Source organism: Ostrea edulis, chromosome 2, assembly GCF_947568905.1.
Source record: "Ostrea edulis chromosome 2, xbOstEdul1.1, whole genome shotgun sequence".
NCBI lineage: Eukaryota > Metazoa > Mollusca > Bivalvia > Ostreida > Ostreidae > Ostrea > Ostrea edulis.
Genome location: NC_079165.1, coordinates 93,952,543 through 93,973,174, shown reverse-complemented (window position 1 = coordinate 93,973,174; position 20,632 = coordinate 93,952,543). Strand labels below are relative to the sequence as shown.

Here is a 20,632-nt window from a genome sequence, read left to right as displayed (position 1 = left end):
ATTGAATAATATTTTATTGATCTCGATCATAATATCAGGTGCGGATCTTGATTTTCAAAGAGAGGTGAACTAAAGGATTTGTTGAATGTACAGTGTTATCGTATGCATGCAGTTTTATAAGTTAGTTATCGATCAAAACATCCTTTAAAAAAGAATTTAAAATGAAAAACGTATTTACAATGTTCATGGATAAATGTTCAATGTCTGACCAAAAAAAATAAAAAGATTTACTTAGTCTTCATCAACACCCCCCCCCCCCCCCCCCCCCCCCCCCCCCCCCCCCACTTAACTGACAAAATTTGATGATGTTAAAAATAATAATCAGTGTACATGAATATCAACGTCGGATTGCATAAACTTGCAGGAGTTTTGAAACTCTCACCCATGAATATTTAAAATTAAATTTTGATCCGGCATTGATCATTTGACATTTTCCCTAAAAATCGAGTTCAATTGATTCTTTTTGGATGCATGTGAATGGATCTCTTTGTTAGATAATTAATGTCCAATTTGATATTGGGGGTAATAATTCATTAATGCCACTTCAGAAAATCTCCCCGTGCCCATTGTGGAACGTAAGTACATCTTTACAAGTACGTGTTGAAATTAAAAGGACCTTTCTGCTTTGCAGTTGGTAACGGGTAAGGTGCAGTCGAGGTAGAATTACAATTATTGCGGGTTGGAAAATATCTTTATTGAATTCCGACAAGCATTCCACTTGGCATCAACTGGATCTACGACTGACCACTTCTGTTTCCAAGCGCTGACCTCTTGTTGGAGAGACGTGGGCGATTGAAAGTCGTTTTCCTGCATAAACTCTCTCTCTCCAAAATCAAAAGGGGGAATTAATGCAACCCCCTCCCCCGTTGAGATCCGCCAATGAAATTAATCACCTTTACTGATTTGCAGTTTAACAGTCTGAATAAACAGATAAAGTTCTTATGTCATAGGTTTGTTGTTCTGTCATAGATTCGTTGTTTTTCAATTCATGATATGAAATTCCCTATAAGAAGATACCCCCCCCCCCCTTCTAAAAAAAATGAAGGTATAATGAATAAAAAGAATAATAATAAAATATGAAAATAAAAGTGAATATCATTAAGTGAAAAGTGAAATTCAATAGACACAAGATATGCGGTTCCTTTAATATGATATTTAATCCCATTTCAGTACACACTGGCACTTTGAATGATCTTTTAATATTTTTTATTCACAATTACATTTTTACTTATTTTGTTTCCAGTAATTCATCATTTTCATATTCAGAAGAATAATATAAGTCCATTCACAGAAATGAAGGGCAATGCGTATGATGAGAAATAAACTGATAAAGTTAGATTTTTGTGCGATTTACTAGTAGTAAGTCATTTTACCCCTTCTGGGCCTCTAGGGGTTTTACAAAATGAAATGACGCATGCGCTGAAGTCATTGTTTATCATGGAGGCGAATTTGATAGCGAAAGGATGTAGTGTTTGAAATGACGACGATTATCGTTGCTTTAGTGTGGAATTGAATGGTTTCAATTGTATTCCCTTGCGGCAAAATCATTCATGAATTGATTTATGTAAGTTTTCGAACGATTCACATCAAATGTAAGCTGAAATAAATTCAAACCGAAGCGCGACTGATTTCCCACATACTTTATGAAGGCTTGGACAGAAACGAGGGGGATAGAAAAGACCGAATATAAATAACCCCCTCGTTTCCACAGAAACTACCGGTAAATGTACGAACTATCACGGAAATTCATCCCAAATGAGGCAAACCATTTATACCTACTGGTCTCGTTCGCTTTAAAATTTGATGTGATATATTACTATACATTATTATATTTTCATGTAAAATACTCGAATGTGATTGGTCGAGAAGCATTTGAAAAAAACCCACCATATTGTTACCTTCTGAGAACAGAAAGCATGCGTTCCAGGGTGATAATATCTAGGAACAGGTAACAGTTCTAGACAACGGGTGATATTATAAAAAATTATCACATGATTCAAATTTATGCGCGTACGGTTCGCCGTAGATTATTAGACGACGTCGTTTGAGCGCTTGTATTAAATGGGAATACCCGTATTCATATACAAGACATCGCATGTTAGTGATTGATCAAATGTAAACAGACGTAAGCTTTTTCTGCTTTGTTTTTTTACATTCTGCTTTTTTTTCCCTTTTTTTTTTAAAACATAACATTCAGTATAATAAAACAAATATTGCATGTAGTTGAGGGTAACATTGAAAAATTTCACCCCTCGAGAAACCATTGTCAACCTCGGCTACGCCTCGGTGGACAATGGTTTTCTCGGGGTGAAAATTTTCAATGTTACCCTAAACTACAGGCAATATTTATATATTATACCAGGTGTAGAACTAAATTCAAATTCAAATTATCTTAAAAATATCTATTTCGGAATTTTACAATGTTTTTTTCGTTTTCATATTTCATATTCATTAGATATAAAAAGGGGTTAAGTTATGATTCAAGTCTTTTTCACTTTGTTTATTTATTTATTTTTTTTTGTTTTTTGTTTCTTTATTTGTGAAACAATACACTGTCACATTGCGGGTTGGGGGGTTGGTTCAGAAAATGACAAAGCCGGGAAAAAGATGAAAGGTGAAGATAACGAACACAGGCGCTTGCTTAATATTTTATATGATAAGTTAATGGTTAGAGAAAACAAATGTATGAGTGTGAAGTATATGATACGGTGGATTGCTTCCTGTTTTCTTTGTGATTTCTGCTTCCCTTGTTCATAATAAACCTTTTGACTTTACAAAATGCTTAAATCCTTATAACATTATTGCATGTAATATTTTCCGGTCCGGTCCGCGTTTCAGCAACACCCCATGTTGGCAATATCAGTCCGTTAAATTCATTTCCATTGAATGTTGACGGAAATGCTATTTTGTTGTTGCCAGAGACTTTATTTCAACGCTTACAATTCTCAGGAGTGACTTCTGTTTTATGTGATATATAGTCAACGCTCCGTCAACGCTCTGTGTAAATGTCTTTCAGAATGTAAAAGTGGGCCGATTCATTGCATTCAACGGTAGTGTTTATTCTTAAAATCGGGACTAAGGCTCCGGAATGCCACATTTTTCATTGCAGTGTAAACCTAAATGTAACTATAGGATTGAAATAATATAAAAAAAATTAAATGTCGCACATGTTCAATGTTTTATCGACAGTTGGAATTTCTTCGATTACACAACCCTGCATTCACTCCGCCGCGGAACATCATCCTGATCACAGGTACCTAAGGACATGCCCTATGGTTTGGTGGTACCAAACGTGAACCAAAATATGACTTCATGCTTTTTTTCACTCTATATTGAATGTTCATGAAGCAACCGATCATCATGTCAATCTATGAAAGACCGTATAGAATAAAAATTTCTTGATCATGAACAGCGACGCTTCACATCAGCAGGCTTTTCATGAAGCGCGTTTTTCCTCATACGCTGTACATGCCTGGGTCAGGTGTACCGCCATATAGTTTAATGCTCTGTATATATTTGTAAATAAATTAAATTAATTCACTGAATACATACACATGTACCTGCAGCATTCATCAATAAGGCAGTCGCAAGATTGAATAGACGTTCAGCCTTTACCAGAAATATTGAGATGAAACTGCAGACGGTGGCCGAAATGATCGCTATTAAACCGAGACATTCCAGAGTGTGTACAACGCGAAACCAATCTGTAACACAATCAATAGGAGAAATGATGACAGACTGGTAAATATATGACATTTTCTTGTACTGGCTAATCAGGCTGAAAATGTTTGTTTATCCATATATGTGGATTTCTTAATTTTGATAGAGAAATATTGTAGAAATATTTTTATGATATATTATAGTTCCATAGGTTTTAAGTTATTGTGATATACCAGTCATTCTCTGATGAAACCAAATACTGATTATAAAGTCATCAATTAACAAGGTTAGTATTGTGATTAGCTACCTTGAGTGGAAAAGAACGAATGTTAACTAGTGGGGACACAAGTAATCTCCCCCAGCCTTCCAGTATCCAAAGTCCAAAATAAGATGCAAAAGTATTATCCTTGTAGTATACCCACGTGGGCACACTAAAGACAATTATATGTGTGATTAAACATTAAACAATCAACGTAAAGGACAGGTAGGGTATTTTGGAGGACACAATTAACATCATTCAGTTTTTACAAAATTCCAAGGATTACACTCAAGATTACATCAGCACTGACATCTACGTGTAGCATCCGGATTGATTGAGTTATGCTTTGTTTAATAATTCCGGATTTCTTTTGTCGGTATGTATATTATTGTACTAATTTAATTTAGTCATCCCGGAAATCTCATTTTCCTTTGCCCACTTCTCCCCTAAAGAAAAACCATCGATGTCTCTGCATGGATGGCTGCAAAATTTCGGCCTATGCTCGACGCTTACGGTCATTGAACTGGGAGGGTACTTTATCGTGCCACATCTGTTGTGATACGAGGCCTCGGTTTTTGCGATCTCATCTGAAAGACCGTCCCATTTAGTCGCCACTTACCACAAGCAAGGGGTACCGAGGACCTATTCTAACCCGGATCCCCACGGGATCAATGATAACGAACAGTGATCATTGTCATAACTCCTACAAAGAATGCAAAATTAAAGATAGGACAAACATGGGACCCTGGATATACCATGTTCAATAGGCTAGTTGTATTCAGCGCGTCAATCGTGGTCAATGTTTCCCAGAACAATTTGCTGTGGTAATAACCATTCAAATGAGCTTAATTTTCTGTACTTTTTAGCTTTATCGCTTGTTTTTTGTTTTTGTTTTTGTTTTTTTTTGTCTTTTACTGAAATAGCTTACGGGAATATTGAGCCCAATCAAAGCTTTTTTCAAATACAACAAACTAATGATACTTAGTGCCTTTTAGCTATCGATATATATTTTGCCCTAACTGTTTATAGTTATATGAAAATTTATAATTTTAGGTGTTAGGATACAACACACAGTGGTTTCACTTTTGTGACAAATAATTATTTACTAATAAATAAATAATCCCTCCCCAGTGTCTAAATTTAATCAGCCGTCAGACTTTATTATTAATTGTTATGTACATAATTTTAGTTTAATTTTTAAAATTTTTAATAAGCCAGACCCCCCCCCCCCCCCTCCCTTCATCAACACATTTCTCCAAATGCCATATTGAACTGAAACCGCGCATTTAAGATCCTAATATATTCGGAAGGGGGTGATAACATTTCAGATAAACTGGCCAGTTGTTTGCATAATATATGAGAATGATTTTAATTTACACATTGACGTACAGTTCTTTAGGATAGATCATCGTTAAACCACAGGCTTTAGGGCAAAGATTTTGCACACACACACACACACATACTGGTTTTTATGGCATAGAGAGGTACCTTGTTCCATACCCACGTCCTGAGGTCTACCTTTATTTGACGAATTATTTGAATCATAAATGCAGCAGACAACAAAGTTTGGTATATTTAACACAAAAATCAATCGTATGACTTGATATTTTGCATTTTAAGTTATGCGTATACTACATACAACGCGAGGTGCATACCTCAGAATGTGCCACACAGACCACACACACATCAGGCAAGTCATTTAGAGGTACCATCCCACATATTGTTTTATAGGTATTTCTTACAAACACACTGATGTCTACCTTAATATATTAATAAAGTTAACAAGTTTACAAGTTTATTAAATCAATTACAAGTTAAACAAAGCTTACAAGCATGTACTATTTTTAAAAGAAAGTTGGAAAAGAAACAATACTGTACATTGTTGAGAAAAATACAATCAATACAACTATTGAAAAGCCCAAATGAAAAAAAAAATTGTATGGTTCTGGATACATGCCCCCCCCCCCCCCCCCCCCTACCAAAAAAATAGGGTCGGTTGCCTGGGATTTTTAACATTTTAATTTATCTTTTATTTTTGAATTTGGTGGTCTCGTTTGGAATGTGGTTATAGCCCGTACTACTCATTCCTTTGAATGATAAAAAATTAAAATTAAGCAGGTCTGATAAAAATGTTAATGGAAATAAAATACTTTATCAGAAAAGTTAATTTACCCATTTCTTTTATTTTTGGTTTTAAAACAAAACCCACTTACTGGGTTGGCGTGATGAGGTCACAGTTGTACTGGGTTGGCGTGATGAGGTCACAGTTGCACTGGGTTTAGCCACTGTCAGATTGTCCATGTCAGATGATTCAGGATCTGAAAGATGTTAATTTTAAAAAATGGTTTTTACATGAACAATATTAGAATAAAAAGGCCTTATAGAGTAAAGTGACCTTGACTTTTGAGATCATCATGAGGCAAGGTCATGGTAACATTATTTCATTGTGGTGAACAAAACTTTAAACTCTTTAAAAAAAATCCGACCTATTTAAATAACAATGTTATTGCTCAGACTTTAAAATGGGACAGATGAACAGACATATGGACAACTGTATTGCTCCCCCGAATGGAATTATTCATTTAAGCATAAAAACTAAAGAGCTAACGACTGCATATATTGTTTATCGAGTACATAATAAAGCCTAAAGAAGACAAAGTATGAAAATAGTTTTATTGGCCTAAACATTATTTTATTTCCATAAATGTTTCCAGTAAAAAAAAACTTACTCTGAATGCCTTGTACTTCATCCTCTTGGTCCTCTTGATTATCATTCTCGTCCATTTCTTCCTCACTGCTTAACTCGGCAGCTGTAGAAGAATTTATGGTTATAAAATGGTGCCACAGAATATATTGTTGTAATTTGGTTTGTAATCATTGAAATTCACAGGTGAAAAACTGTTTAAGATATTGCAGCACAAATAAACCCCAACCGCGATTCACAAGCAGTACTACAAAATAATACACAAAATTTATAATTCCTTGGTTCAAACCAATTTTAAGGAGCAATTTGGACAAAGGTTTGGACGAACAGGTGGAAGGATGATGTGATATTAAGGCTTCTGCATGATACTCATGGGGCCCTAACCAGAACTTTACCTTGTCATGGACATTGTTAAAAGGCCAAAGAAAATTTTGTTTTAAAGCATATCATTGCAAATGTTACTTACTCTCGTCCAAAGGAATTTCCTCTAGAGACTTTCCGCTGTATTGTCCAATTGATCCATTATTCAAAGCTGTCAGTAGGCGTCCCATTTTAGCGACCTGTAGAGTTTCCTGAGGAAGCCGATAAAAAGATCGGTGAACGGTTATGTCATGGCCCATAAAGGTTGCCATAATTTCCAGATCATTCTTGTTCAAACTTAAAACCTGTGCAACTGTGGCTACATGTTTTCGAAGTCTCGTGCTTGTAATCATTTCTGGATTGGTCAAACCTGCTGCCTTTGAAAAAGTCCTCAAGACATCAGCACTCCTCAGTGCTTCTAAAGAACCATAGTTAGGCCTAGGAAATACATATTTATTTTCTTTGGCAACACCTGCTGTATCTCTCCATCTCAAAAGAAGTTCAATGCACCTCTTAGCCTTTTGTGTCAGTAGAACTGGAACAGTGCGCCCCCTTTTACCCCTGATTTCCACTCTTGACAATGTGTCCAGAAGGATTCTTTCAGTTGCACTTAGAGCTTCCATAACTTCTTGCGGACAATCTTTGTTCTGTGTTCTTAAACAGTAAGCACCTACCAGCAATCTCTGAGTTTCTCCACCGCGCCTACGATTAAACAGTACAAGCTGGGCCAAAGTCATCTGATTGAGCAATTCCCATTCAGCCCTGTCAAAACGGTTATGAAGCGTTTCCAGTAGGGACTCTGTTTTTTGGTCTAGGAATTTGTTGAGTCGTATGATGTCTTCCGATAATGGCAACAAGTAGCCTTTGTTCATCTTGTTTCTTGTCAATGTTTGCAAAGCAGAACTTGAAATTTCATCAGTCCATTCGTTCTCGCAGAGTGTCAAGAAATTGTCTGCTCTGCTTCCTCCCTCAACATCGCCATTGATCAGGGCTTCTGATTTTGCCACTTTTGCACATTTTTTCAGCAGGTGTCCTAACTTGAGAGCTAAAGAAGGATTTTTGTAAGTATTTGTCACTTCATTGAACTCGCACAAAACCTTGGTGGACTTAACTGCCAATGGAAACTTCTCAGGGTCAATAATGTCATTTAAACAATTGATGCTTAAATCTTGGGTTTTTGCGCATATCAAAAACCGCCCAAGTTCCCTCATTTTTTGACTGATGTGGGAATAGAGATGTGTCAAATGTCCATGTTTTTGATACAGTTTTTCACCAACTTTCAGTATAATAGCATCATTACGTGCAGCGATGGTTACCTCATCCCTTACCATTTTGCCAAAAACCTTCTCCTTCAGTCCTGCATGTATGGAGTTAGAAGCAGGCAAGAGTAGGGCTGCATCTGCTTGGACTCTCCTGGACTTCTGCTTCCCTGTGCGTAATTTGCACACCTGCTTGTGCCTCCAAAGACCTTCCTTTAAGAAAAAACCCAAGCATTCATCACAAGGAAGATAATCCTCTGGCTTTGAGTCATTTGATTGTCTTGCAACAACAACAAGTTCACCACTTTCCTTTTTTAATACACTAACATTGTGTTTATAGTTTCCAGCATTTCGTAAGCGTGTTATTTCTGCAGTTCGATTCTTTGATCTCAGGGGCAAACGCATTATTTTTTGTACTTCTGTTTCTGTTTTGTGTGATTTTAGGTAGTGCTTTCTGATGTTTGTCGAACTTTTCTCACAGAAAAGACAGTACTCCTTTTTATCCCACTTTCTGCCCTTTTCATTATTACTTTTCTGGATGGTAATCTTTGCCTTTTTATTTAAAGCACCATCTGTGGTTGAAGTAACCTCTTGATTTGATGTAATCTTTGCCTTTTTAGTTGAAGTACCATCTGTGGTTGTAGTTACCTCTTGATTTGATGTGTACACAGTTGTTTGTTTATTATATCGTCGTTTTACACCTGTACTTGTTTGTTTTTTCAAAGAGAATGCTGAATTTTCATTCAGAGGTATTACGTCAGATATATCGGATGAGTTGGACACACAGTCAGATTCTAAACTGAAGTCTGGGTCATCATCGTTGTCATCAAAGCTCTCTGTCTCACTGACATCTGTGACCTCTGGTTCTGAAAATCAACAAATACTTTTATTTATTCTGCACATACTTATTAGAAATGTCTTCATAAATACTTTAGTACAGACCCTGGAGTATGAAGTACTTATGAGTATTTTTGAATACTTTTTTTTACTTAATGATGAGACACACAAACAAATATCACTCACAAGTCAAAACTGAACTAAGCACTTCCTTAAAGACCATGGTTGTACGGAATTAGTATGATTCAAAACTACAGCATTTAGTTATTGAGGTCAAAAAGTGTATGAAGCAATTCAAAGGTAAAAATATATCATTGAATGTACAGACATTCTGAGGTACAAGGAACACACACACACACACACACACAATAGAATGCTTTGTTTTAACTGAACACACAGACAGAGGTATTCTTGATCTATTGTAAAAGTAACAACAATATGACTCATGGAAATGGAGAACACCATGACCAACAACAAGAGCGCTTGGAGGCACAATACATGCCCGAAGGTGTAGTTGACCAGGACATAAGCTGAAAGGTTTCTATGGAAATAATTTTAAAATCCTTCCATCAGTAATAAAGTTATAATCAGACACATAATTGATATAGGTGGGTGAATGCACCCTGGGTCCATTGAATGTTTGAGATGTACATGTATATTGTATGCGACACACCGTCTCGATATACTGTATGTTTCTATGAAATAATTTTAAAATGCAACTACCTGTAACAAAGTTATGGCCCGGACTAAAATTGATAATGGGGGCGTGAATGCACCCCCCCCCCCCCCCCCGACCATTTAATGTTTGATATACGGGCCTGAAAATTGTACGCAACACATCGCCTAGATGTACTGTATGTTACTGTGAAATAATTTAAAAATCGAACTACCAGAAGAAATTTATAGCCCGGACAAAACAATTGCTAATGGGGGGGGGGGGGGGGGGGGCAAATGCACCCTTCAGTCCGATTAATGTTTGGGACCTGGATATTGTATGCGACACATCGTCTCGAGGTAATGTATGTTACTGTGAAGTACTGCAAGTAAGAAAGTTAAGGCCCAGAAAAGAAATTGTCAACGGCCGGCTGGCTGTATGGACGGACGGAGAGACGATGGAGGCCATAACATAATACGACCCTTCGGGCGTATAAAAATGCCTTGCCTAGTCTACAAAGCCCATTTGAATTATCATGGTCTAAGACCACATTTTTATAATAATCTGACGCACCTATAAAGCTTTTTCCTTTGGTCCTGGATTCAAAACTGAAATCTAGTTCATTATCGGTGTCATCGAAGCTCTCTATCTCACTGACATCTGTGACCTCTGGTTCTGAAATTAACAAACACTTAATATTTATTTTGGAAGGATTTAGACCCACAGCATTTATTTATTGTGCTTTAATGCAATAAAAAGATATCACATTGACAGCAGAGACACGCTTTGTGATACATATGCTTATCAGAAATGACTTAGTAATTACTCTAGTACAGACCCTTCAGTATGTAGTACTCAAGAGCATTTTTGAGTACCGACATTTTAATAAATTAACCCCATTTGATTAGTAGTTAGACACACAAAAAATTGTCATTCACATGTCAAAACTGAATTTGTATGATTAAAACCTACAGCATTTAGCTATTGGGGTCAAAAAGTGTATAGAGCAATTCAAAGGTAAAAATATATCATTGAATGTACAAACATTGTGAGGTACAAGGAACACACACACACTAGAATGCTTTTGTTTCCAACTTAACACATACAGACAGAGGTATCTATATATTCTTGTAAAGGTAACAACAATACGAACAAGAGCAACGCCAGCGTGGCATAATACGCCCGTACAGATTTCAGTGGGGTTCATATTTCAGCAGAGTTAGTACTGTCCTTTAAATGCTAATTCGGTCTGTATTCCGCCTACAACGTTTTCCTACTAAGTGACACTACGACCTTGACTTTTGACCTACGACCTTGAGAAACAATAGGCATCTTCCTCTCATCATGGTGATCAATTGTAGCAAGTTGTATGATTCTGGAGCTTACGGTTCTGTCTGTATCCCGCCTACAACGTTTTCCTAATACGTGACACTACGACCTTGACCTTAGACCTCCGACCTTGAAAAACAATAGGGACCTTCCTCTCATCATGGTGATCAATTATACCAAGTTGTATGATCCTGGAGCATACGGTTCGTTCTGTATCCCGCCTACAACGTTTTCCTAATACGTGACACTACGACCTTGACCTTTGACCTACGACCTTGAAAAACAATAGGGATCTTCCTCTTACCATGGTGATCAATTATACCAAGTTGTATGATCCTGGAGCATACGGTTCATTCTGTATCCCGCCTACAACGTTTTCTTAATACGTGACACTACGACCTTGACCTTTGACCTACGACCTTGAAAAACAATAGGGATCTTCCTCTCACCATGGTGATCAATTATACCAAGTTGTATGATCTTGGAGCATACGGTTCGTTCTGTATCCCGCCTACAACGTTTTCTTAATACGTGACACTACGACCTTGACCTTTGACCTACGACCTTGAAAAACAATAGGGATCTTCCTCTCACCATGGTGATCAATTATACCAAGTTGTATGATCCTGGAGCATACGGTTCGTTCTGTATCCCGCCTACAACGTTTTCCTACTAAGTGACACTACGACCTTGACCTTTGACCTACGACCTTGAAAAACAATAGGGATCTTCCTCTCACCATGGTGATCAATTATACCAAGTTGTATGATCCTGGAGCATACGGTTCGTTCTGTATCCCGCCTACAACGTTTTCCTACTAAGTGACACTACGACCTTGACCTTTGACCTACGACCTTGAAAAACAATAGGGATCTTCCTCTCACCATGGTGATCAATTATACCAAGTTGTATGATCCTGGAGCATACGGTTCGTTCTGTATCCCGCCTACAACGTTTTCCTACTAAGTGACACTACGACCTTGACCTTTGACCTACGACCTTGAAAAACAATAGGGATCTTCCTCTCATCATGGTGATCAATTATACCAAGTTGCATGATCCTGGAGCATACGGTTCGTTCTGTATCCCGCCTACAACGTTTTCTTAATACGTGACACTACGACCTTGACCTTTGACCTACGACCTTGAAAAACAATAGGGATCTTCCTCTCACCATGGTGATCAATTATACCAAGTTGTATGATCCTGGAGCGTACGGTTCGTTCTGTATCCCGCCTACAACGTTTTCCTACTAAGTGACACTACGACCTTAACCTTTGACCTACGACCTTGAAAAACAATAGGGATCTTCCTCTCACCATGGTGATCAATTATACCAAGTTGTATGATCCTGGAGCATACGGTTCGTTCTGTATCCCGCCTACAACGTTTTCCTACTAAGTGACACTACGACCTTGACCTTTGACCTACGACCTTGAAAAACAATAGGGATCTTCCTCTCATCATGGTGATCAATTATACCAAGTTGCATGATCCTGGAGCATACGGTTCGTTCTGTATCCCGCCTACAACGTTTTCTTAATACGTGACACTACGACCTTGACCTTTGACCTACGACCTTGAAAAACAATAGGGATCTTCCTCTCACCATGGTGATCAATTATACCAAGTTGTATGATCCTGGAGCGTACGGTTCGTTCTGTATCCCGCCTACAACGTTTTCCTACTAAGTGACACTACGACCTTAACCTTTGACCTACGACCTTGAAAAACATAAGGCAGCTTCCTCTCATCATGGTGATCAACTATACCAAGTTGTAAGATCCTGGCACTTATGGTTCAGCCTACAAAGCCCGGACAGACAGACAGACAGACAGGCGGACAGACGGACAGACAGACAGACGGACGACGCCATACCATAATACGTCCCGTCAAAGACGGGCGTATAAAAATTAAACACAGGGACCGGATAGCTCTACAAAGCTGTTCATCAGGTCGAATTGCTATCGTTTAGTACCTTATTTATTATAATAATCTGACCCACCTCTTAAGCTATTTTCATTGGTGCTGCTTTCAAAACCAGGAGAGCTTGAAGAGGAGGCTTTATCAGCAATACTGGATGGCTCATTTCTCACATCAATCCCAACGTCATCTGCCAAAAAATAAACATTCCATGTTAATGTATTTATATTTCATTCATTTGGTATTTCCATTTTTTAAATAAATTATCATTCACAAGTAAAACTGAACTAACCACCTCCTCAAAGACCATGGTTGTACAGAGTTTGTGATTCAAACCTACAGCATTTGTTATTGAGTTTAAAAAGTGTATAAAGCAAATCAAGGGTAAAAATATATCACTGAATGTACAAACATTGTGAGGTACAAGAAACACACACACACACTAGAATGCTTTTGTTTTCAACTGAACACATACATACAGAGGTATCTATATATTCTTGTAAAGACAACAACAATATGAAACATAGGGCAGGGAAAGCTCAATGGTAAAGTGGCCGCTTCCAGACCAAGAGGTCCTGGGTTCTACAGCATTTTGTTATTGGGTTTAAAAAGTGTATAAAGCAATTCAAAGGTAAAAATCTATCATTGAATGTACAGACATTGTGAGGTACAAGGAACACACACACACACACTAGAGTGCTTTTGTTTTCAACTGAACACATACAGACAGAGGTATCTATATACTCTTGTAAAGGTAACACCAAATGAAACAGGGTTGGGGAAGTTCAATGGTAAAGTGGCCGCTTCCAGACCAAGAGGTCCTAGGTTCAAAACCCACTAAGGACTAGTTTTTGAGCCCCTCAAAATGCCTGCTCAGTACTTGTTAGTTTGACCCAGGAAACGGACTCAAGAGCACTTGTGTGACCCAGGAAACGGACTCGAGAGCACTTGTATAAGTAAGTTATAAGCTTTCATCGTAATAGAGCTTAAATAAATTGATATAAATTAAATATGAAACATGGAGGAAACAATGACCAGAACAGCTATGGTTAAGGACCTTATTTATTATAATGATCTGACCTACCTCTTAAGATATTTCCTTTGATGCTGCTTTCAAAATCAGGAGAGCTTGTAGAGGAGGCTTTATCAGCAATACTGGATGGCTCATTTCTCACATCAATCCCATCGTCATCTGCCAGAAAATAAACATCCATATTAGTGTATTTATATTTCATTCATTTGGTATTTCCAATTTTTTTTTTTAAACCAACCAGTTTACAAAATTATCATTTACAAGTCAAATCTGAACTAACCACCTCCTCAAAGACCATGGTTGTACGGAATTTGTATCATTCAATCTACAGCATTTAGTTATTGGGGTCAAAAACTGTATACAGCAATTCAAAGGTAAAAATATAACATAGAATGTACAGACATTGTGAGGTACAAGGAACACACACACACACTAGAATGCCTTTTTTTTTAACTGAACACATACATACAGAGGTATCTATATATTCTTGTAAAGACAACAACATGATACATAGGGCCGGGAAAGCTCAATGGTAAAGTGGCCGCTTCCAGACCAAGAGGTCCTGGGTTCTACAGCATTTTGTTATTGGGTTTAAAAATTTAAAGGTAAAAATCTATCATTGAATGTACAGACATTGTGAGGTAACAAGGAACACAAACGCACACACTAGAATGCTGTTGTTTTCAACTGAACACATACAGACAGAGGTTGTAAGGTAACACCAAATGAAACAGGGCTGGGGAAGTTCAATGGTAAAGTGGCCACTGCCAGATCAAGAGGTCCTGGGTTCAAACCCCACTTCAGGCGATATTTGGTCTCCCAAAATGACCACTCAGTAATTGTTAGCTTGACCCAAAAAACAGACTCGAGAGAACTTGTATAAGTTATAAGCTTTCATCGCAATAGAGCTTAAATAAATTGGTATAAAATAAATATGAAACATGGAGGAAACAATGACCAGAACAGCTATGGTTAAGGACCTTATTTATTATAATAATCTGACCCACCTCTTAAGCTATTTCCTTTAATGCTGCTTTCAAAATCAGGAGAGCTTGTAGAGGAGGCTTTATCAGCAATACTGGATGGCTCATTTCTCACATCAATCCCAACGTCATCTGCCAAAAAATAAACAATCCCATGTTAATGTATTTATATTTCATTCATTTGGTATTTCCATTTTTTAAATAAATTATCATTCACAAGTTAAAACTGAACTAACCACCTCCTCAAAGACCATGGTTGTACGGAATTTGTATGATTCAATCTACAGCATTTAGTTTATTGGGGTCAAAAACTGTATACAGCAATTCAAAGGTAAAAATATAACATAGAATGTACAGACATTGTGAGGTACAAGGAACACACACACACACTAGAATGCTATTTTTTGAACTGAACACATACATACAGAGGTATCTATATATTCTTGTAAAGACAACAACATGAAATATAGGACCGCGAAAGCTCAATGGTAAAGTGGCCGCTTCCAGACCAAGAGGTCCTGGGTTCTACAGCATTTTGTTATTGGGTTTAAAAAGTGTATAAAGCAATTCAAAGGTAAAAATCTATCATAGAATGTACAGACATTGTGAGGTACAAGGAACACACACACACACACACACACGAATGCTTTTGTTTTCAACTCAACACATACAGACAGAGGTATCTATATTCTCTTGTAAAGGTAACACCAAATGAAACAGGGTTGGGGAAGTTCAATGGCAAAGTGGCCGCTTCCAGACCAAGAGGTCCTAGGTTCAAAACCCACTAAGGACTAGTTTTTGAGCCTCTCAAAATGTCTGCTCAGTACTTGTTAGTTTCACCCAGGAAACGGACTCAAGAGCACTTGTATGACCCAGGAAACGGACTTGAGAGCACTTATATAAGTAAGTTATAAGCTTTCATCGTAATAGAGCTAAAATAAATTGGTATAAATTAAATATGAAACATGGAAGAAACAATGACCAGAACAGCTATGGTTAAGGACCTTATTTATTATAATGATCTGACCTACCTCTTAAGATATTTCCTTTGATGCTGCTTTCAAAATCAGGAGAGCTTGTAGAGGAGGCTTTATCAGCAATACTGGATGGCTCATTTCTCACATCAATCCCAACGTCATCTGCCAAAAAATAAACAATCCCATGTTAATGTATTTATATTTCATTCATTTGGTATTTCCATTTTTTAAATAAATTATCATTCACAAGTTAAAACTGAACTAACCACCTCCTCAAAGACCATGGTTGTACGGAATTTGTATGATTCAATCTACAGCATTTAGTTTATTGGGGTCAAAAACTGTATACAGCAATTCAAAGGTAAAAATATAACATAGAATGTACAGACATTGTGAGGTACAAGGAACACACACACACACACACTAGAATGCTATTTTTTGAACTGAACACATACATACAGAGGTATCTATATATTCTTGTAAAGACAACAACATGAAATATAGGACCGCGAAAGCTCAATGGTAAAGTGGCCGCTTCCAGACCAAGAGGTCCTGGGTTCTACAGCATTTTGTTATTGGTTTTAAAAAGTGTATAAAGCAATTCAAAGGTAAAAATCTATCATTGAATGTACAGACATTGTGAGGTACAAGGAACACACACACACACACACTAGAATGCTTTTGTTTTCAACTCAACACATACAGACAGAGGTATCTATATACTCTTGTAAAGGTAACACCAAATGAAACAGGGTTGGGGAAGTTCAATGGCAAAGTGGCCGCTTCCAGACCAAGAGGTCCTAGGTTCAAAACCCACTCAGGACTAGTTTTTGAGCCTCTCAAAATGTCTGCTCAGTACTTGTTAGTTTCACCCAGGAAACGGACTCAAGAGCACTTGTATGACCCAGGAAACGGACTTGAGAGCACTTATATAAGTAAGTTATAAGCTTTCATCGTAATAGAGCTAAAATAAATTGGTATAAATTAAATATGAAACATGGAAGAAACAATGACCAGAACAGCTATGGTTAAGGACCTTATTTATTATAATGATCTGACCTACCTCTTAAGATATTTCCTTTGATGCTGCTTTCAAAATCAGGAGAGCTTGTAGAGGAGGCTTTATCAGCAATACTGGATGGCTCATTTCTCACATCAATCCCATCGTCATCTGCCAGAAAATAAACATCCATGTTAATGTATTTATATTTCATTCATTTGGTATTTCCATTTTTTAATTTTTTTAAACCAACCAGTTTATAAAATTATCATTCACAAGTCAAATCTGAACTAACCACCTCCTCAAAGACCATGGTTGTACGGAATTTGTATCATTCAATCTACAGCATTTAGTTATTGGGGTCAAAAACTGTATACAGCAATTCAAAGGTAAAAATATAACATAGAATGTACATACATTGTGAGGTACAAGGAACACAAACACACACTAGAATGCTATTTTTTGAACTGAACACATACATACAGAGGTATCTATATATTCTTGTAAAGACAACAACAACATGAAACATAGGGCCGGGAAAGTTCAATGGTAAAGTGGCCGCTTCCAGACCAAGAGGTCCTGGGTTCTACAGCAATTTGTTATTGGGTTTAAAAAGTGTATAAAGCAATTCAAAGGTAAAAATCTATCATTGAATGAACAGACATTGTGAGGTACAAGGTACACACACACACACTAAAATGGTTCTGTCTTCAACTGAACACATACAGACAGAGGTATCTATATATACTCTTGTAAAGGTAACACCAAATGAAACAGGACCGGGAAATGGTAAAGTGGCACTGCCAGTCCAAGAGGTCCTGGGTTCAAACCCCACTTGATGCGATATTTAGCCACCCAAAATGACCACTCAGTAATTGTTAGTTTGACCCCAAAAACAGACTCGAGAGAACTTGTATAAGTTTTAAGCTTTCATCGCAATAGAGCTTAAATAAATTGGTATAAACTAATATGAAACATGGAGGAAACAATGACCAAAAGAGTTATGATTAAGAACCTGATTTATTATAATAATCTGACCTACCTCTTAAGCTGTTTCCTTTGGTGCTGCTTTCAAAATCAGGAGAGCTTGAAAAGGAGGCTTTATCAGCAATACTGGATGGCTCATTTCTCACATCAATCCCATCTTCATCTGCCAAAAAATAAACATCCATATTAATGTATTTATATTTCATTCATTTGGTATTTCCATATTTTAAATAAATTATCATGTCTATATATTCTTGTAAAGACAACAACAATATGAAACATAGGGCCGGGAAAGCTCAATGGTAAAGTGGCCGCTTCCAGACCAAGAGGTCCTGGTTTCTACAGCATTTTGTTATTGGGTTTAAAAAGTGTATAAAGCAATTCAAAGGTAAAAATATATCATTGAATGTACAAACATAGTGAGGTACAAGAAACACACACACACACTAGAATGCTTTTGTTTTCAACTGAACACATACAGACAGAGGTATCTATATACTCTTGTAAAGGTAACATCAAATGAAACAGGGTTGGGGAAGTTCAATGGTAAAGTGGCCGCTTCCAGACCAAGAGGTCCTAGGTTCAAAACCCACTCAGGACTAGTTTTTGAGCCTCTCAAAATGCCTGCTCAGTACTTGATAGTTTCACCCAGGAAACAGACTCAAGAGCACTTGTATAAGTAAGTTATAAGCTTTCATCGCAATAGAGCTTAAATAAATTGGTATAAATTAAATATGAAACATGGAGGAAACAATGACCAGAACAGCTATGGTTAAGGACCTTATTTATTATAATAATCTGACCCACCTCTTAAGCTATTTCCTTTGATGCTGCTTTCAAAATCAGGAGAGCTTGTAGAGGAGGCTTTATCAGCAATACTGGATGGCTCATTTCTCACATCAATCCCCATGTCATCTGCCAAAAAATACACAATCCCATGTTAATGTATTTATATTTCATTCATTTGGTATTTCCAATTTTTAAAAAAAAATATTATTCACAAGTTAAAACTGAACTAACCACCTCCTCAAAGACCATGGTTGTACAGAATATGTATGATTCAATCTACAGCATTTAGTTTATTGGGGTCAAAAACTGTATACAGCAATTCAAAGGTAAAAATATAACATAGAATGTACAGACATTGTGAGGTACAATAAACACACACACACGAATGCTATTTTTTGAACTGAACACATACATACAGAGGTATCTATATATTCTTGTAAAGACAACAACAATATGAAACATAGGGCCGGGAAAGCTCAATGGTAAAGTGGCCACTGCCAGTCCAAGAGGTCCTGGGTTCAAACCCCACTTGATGCGATATTTGGCCTCCCAAAATGACCACTCAGTAATTGTTAGTTTGACCCAAAAAACAGACTCGAGAGAACTTGTATAAGTTATAAGCTTTCATCGCAATAGAGCTTAAATAAATTGGTATAAATTAGATATGAAACATGGAGGAAACAATGACCAGAACAGCTATGGTTAAGGACATTATTTATTATAATAATCTGACTCACCTCTTAAGCTATTTCCTTTGATGCTGCTTTTAAAATCAGGAGAGCTTGTAGAGGAGGCTTTATCAGCAATACTGGATGGCTCATTTCTCACATCAATCCCAATGTCATCTGCCAAAAAATAAACAATCCCATGTTAATGTATTTATATTTCATTCATTTGGTATTTCCATTTTTTAATTTTTTTAAACCAATCAGTTTACAAAATTATCATTCACAAGTCAAATCTGAACTAATCACCTCCTCAAAGAGCATGGTTGTACGGAATTTGTATCATTCAATCTACAACATTTAGTTATTGGGGTCAGAAACTGTATACAGCAATTCAAAGGTAAAAATATAACATAGAATGTACAGACATTGTGAGGTACAAGGAACACACACACACACTAGAATGCCTTTTATTTTAACTGAACACATACATACAGAGGTATCTATATATTCTTGTAAAGACAACAACAATATGAAACATAGGGCCGGGAAAGCTCAATGGTAAAGTGGCCGCTTCCAGACCAAGAGGTCCTGGGTTCTACAGCATTTTGTTATTGGGTTTGAAAAGTGTATAAAGCAATTCAAAGGTAAAAATCTATCATTGAATGTACAGACAGTGTGAGGTACAAGGAACACACACACAAACACACACACACTAGAATGCTTTTGTTTTCAACTGAACACATACAGACAGAGGCATCTATATACTCTTGTAAAGGTAACACCAAATGAAACAGGACCGGGAAAGTTCAATGGTAAAGTGGCCACTGCCAGACCAAGAGGTCCTGGGTTAAAATCCCACTTGAGGCGATATTTGGCCTCCCAAATTGACCGCTCAGTAATTGTTAGTTTGACCCAGAAAACAGACTCGAGAGAACTTGCATAAGTTATAAGCTTTCATCGCAATAGAGCTCAAATAAATTGGTATAAACTAATATGAAATATGGAGGAAACAATGACCAAAAAAAGCTATAGTTAAGGACCTTATTTATCATAATAATCTGACCTACCTCTTAAGATATTTCCTTTGGTGCTACTTTCAAAATCAGGAGAGCTTGTAGAGGAGGCTTTATCAGCAATACTGGAAGGCTCATTTCTCACATCAATCCCAACGTCATCTGCCAGAAAATAAACATCCATATTAATGTATTT

At 37.1% G+C, this 20,632-nt stretch overlaps 1 protein-coding gene across 6 annotated transcripts in view; it reads right to left on the bottom strand.

Moving 5' to 3' along the window:
* The window catches only part of LOC130051986 (uncharacterized), a 36,698-nt gene that overhangs the window by 3,707 nt on the left and 12,359 nt on the right, over window positions 1–20,632 (bottom strand). For 2 of the 6 annotated variants that reach the window (XM_056155577.1, XM_056155579.1), the window contains exons 6-19: window positions 20,491–20,598; window positions 19,493–19,600; window positions 18,774–18,881; window positions 18,022–18,129; window positions 17,043–17,150; window positions 16,034–16,141; window positions 15,027–15,134; window positions 14,071–14,178; window positions 13,069–13,176; window positions 10,308–10,409; window positions 7,090–9,108; window positions 6,649–6,729; window positions 6,133–6,237; window positions 3,561–3,704 (exon numbers count right to left, since the gene is read on the bottom strand). In XM_056155577.1, coding sequence (XP_056011552.1) covers window positions 3,561–3,704; window positions 6,133–6,237; window positions 6,649–6,729; window positions 7,090–9,108; window positions 10,308–10,409; window positions 13,069–13,176; window positions 14,071–14,178; window positions 15,027–15,134; window positions 16,034–16,141; window positions 17,043–17,150; window positions 18,022–18,129; window positions 18,774–18,881; window positions 19,493–19,600; window positions 20,491–20,598 — 3,423 coding nt within the window. Of the gene's footprint in view, window positions 1–3,552; window positions 3,705–6,132; window positions 6,238–6,648; window positions 6,730–7,089; window positions 9,109–10,307; window positions 10,410–13,068; window positions 13,177–14,070; window positions 14,179–15,026; window positions 15,135–16,033; window positions 16,142–17,042; window positions 17,151–18,021; window positions 18,130–18,773; window positions 18,882–19,492; window positions 19,601–20,490; window positions 20,599–20,632 lie in introns of all 6 variants that reach the window. The other 4 variants (XM_056155581.1, XM_056155582.1, XM_056155578.1 and 1 more) reach the window with 3 other exon arrangements.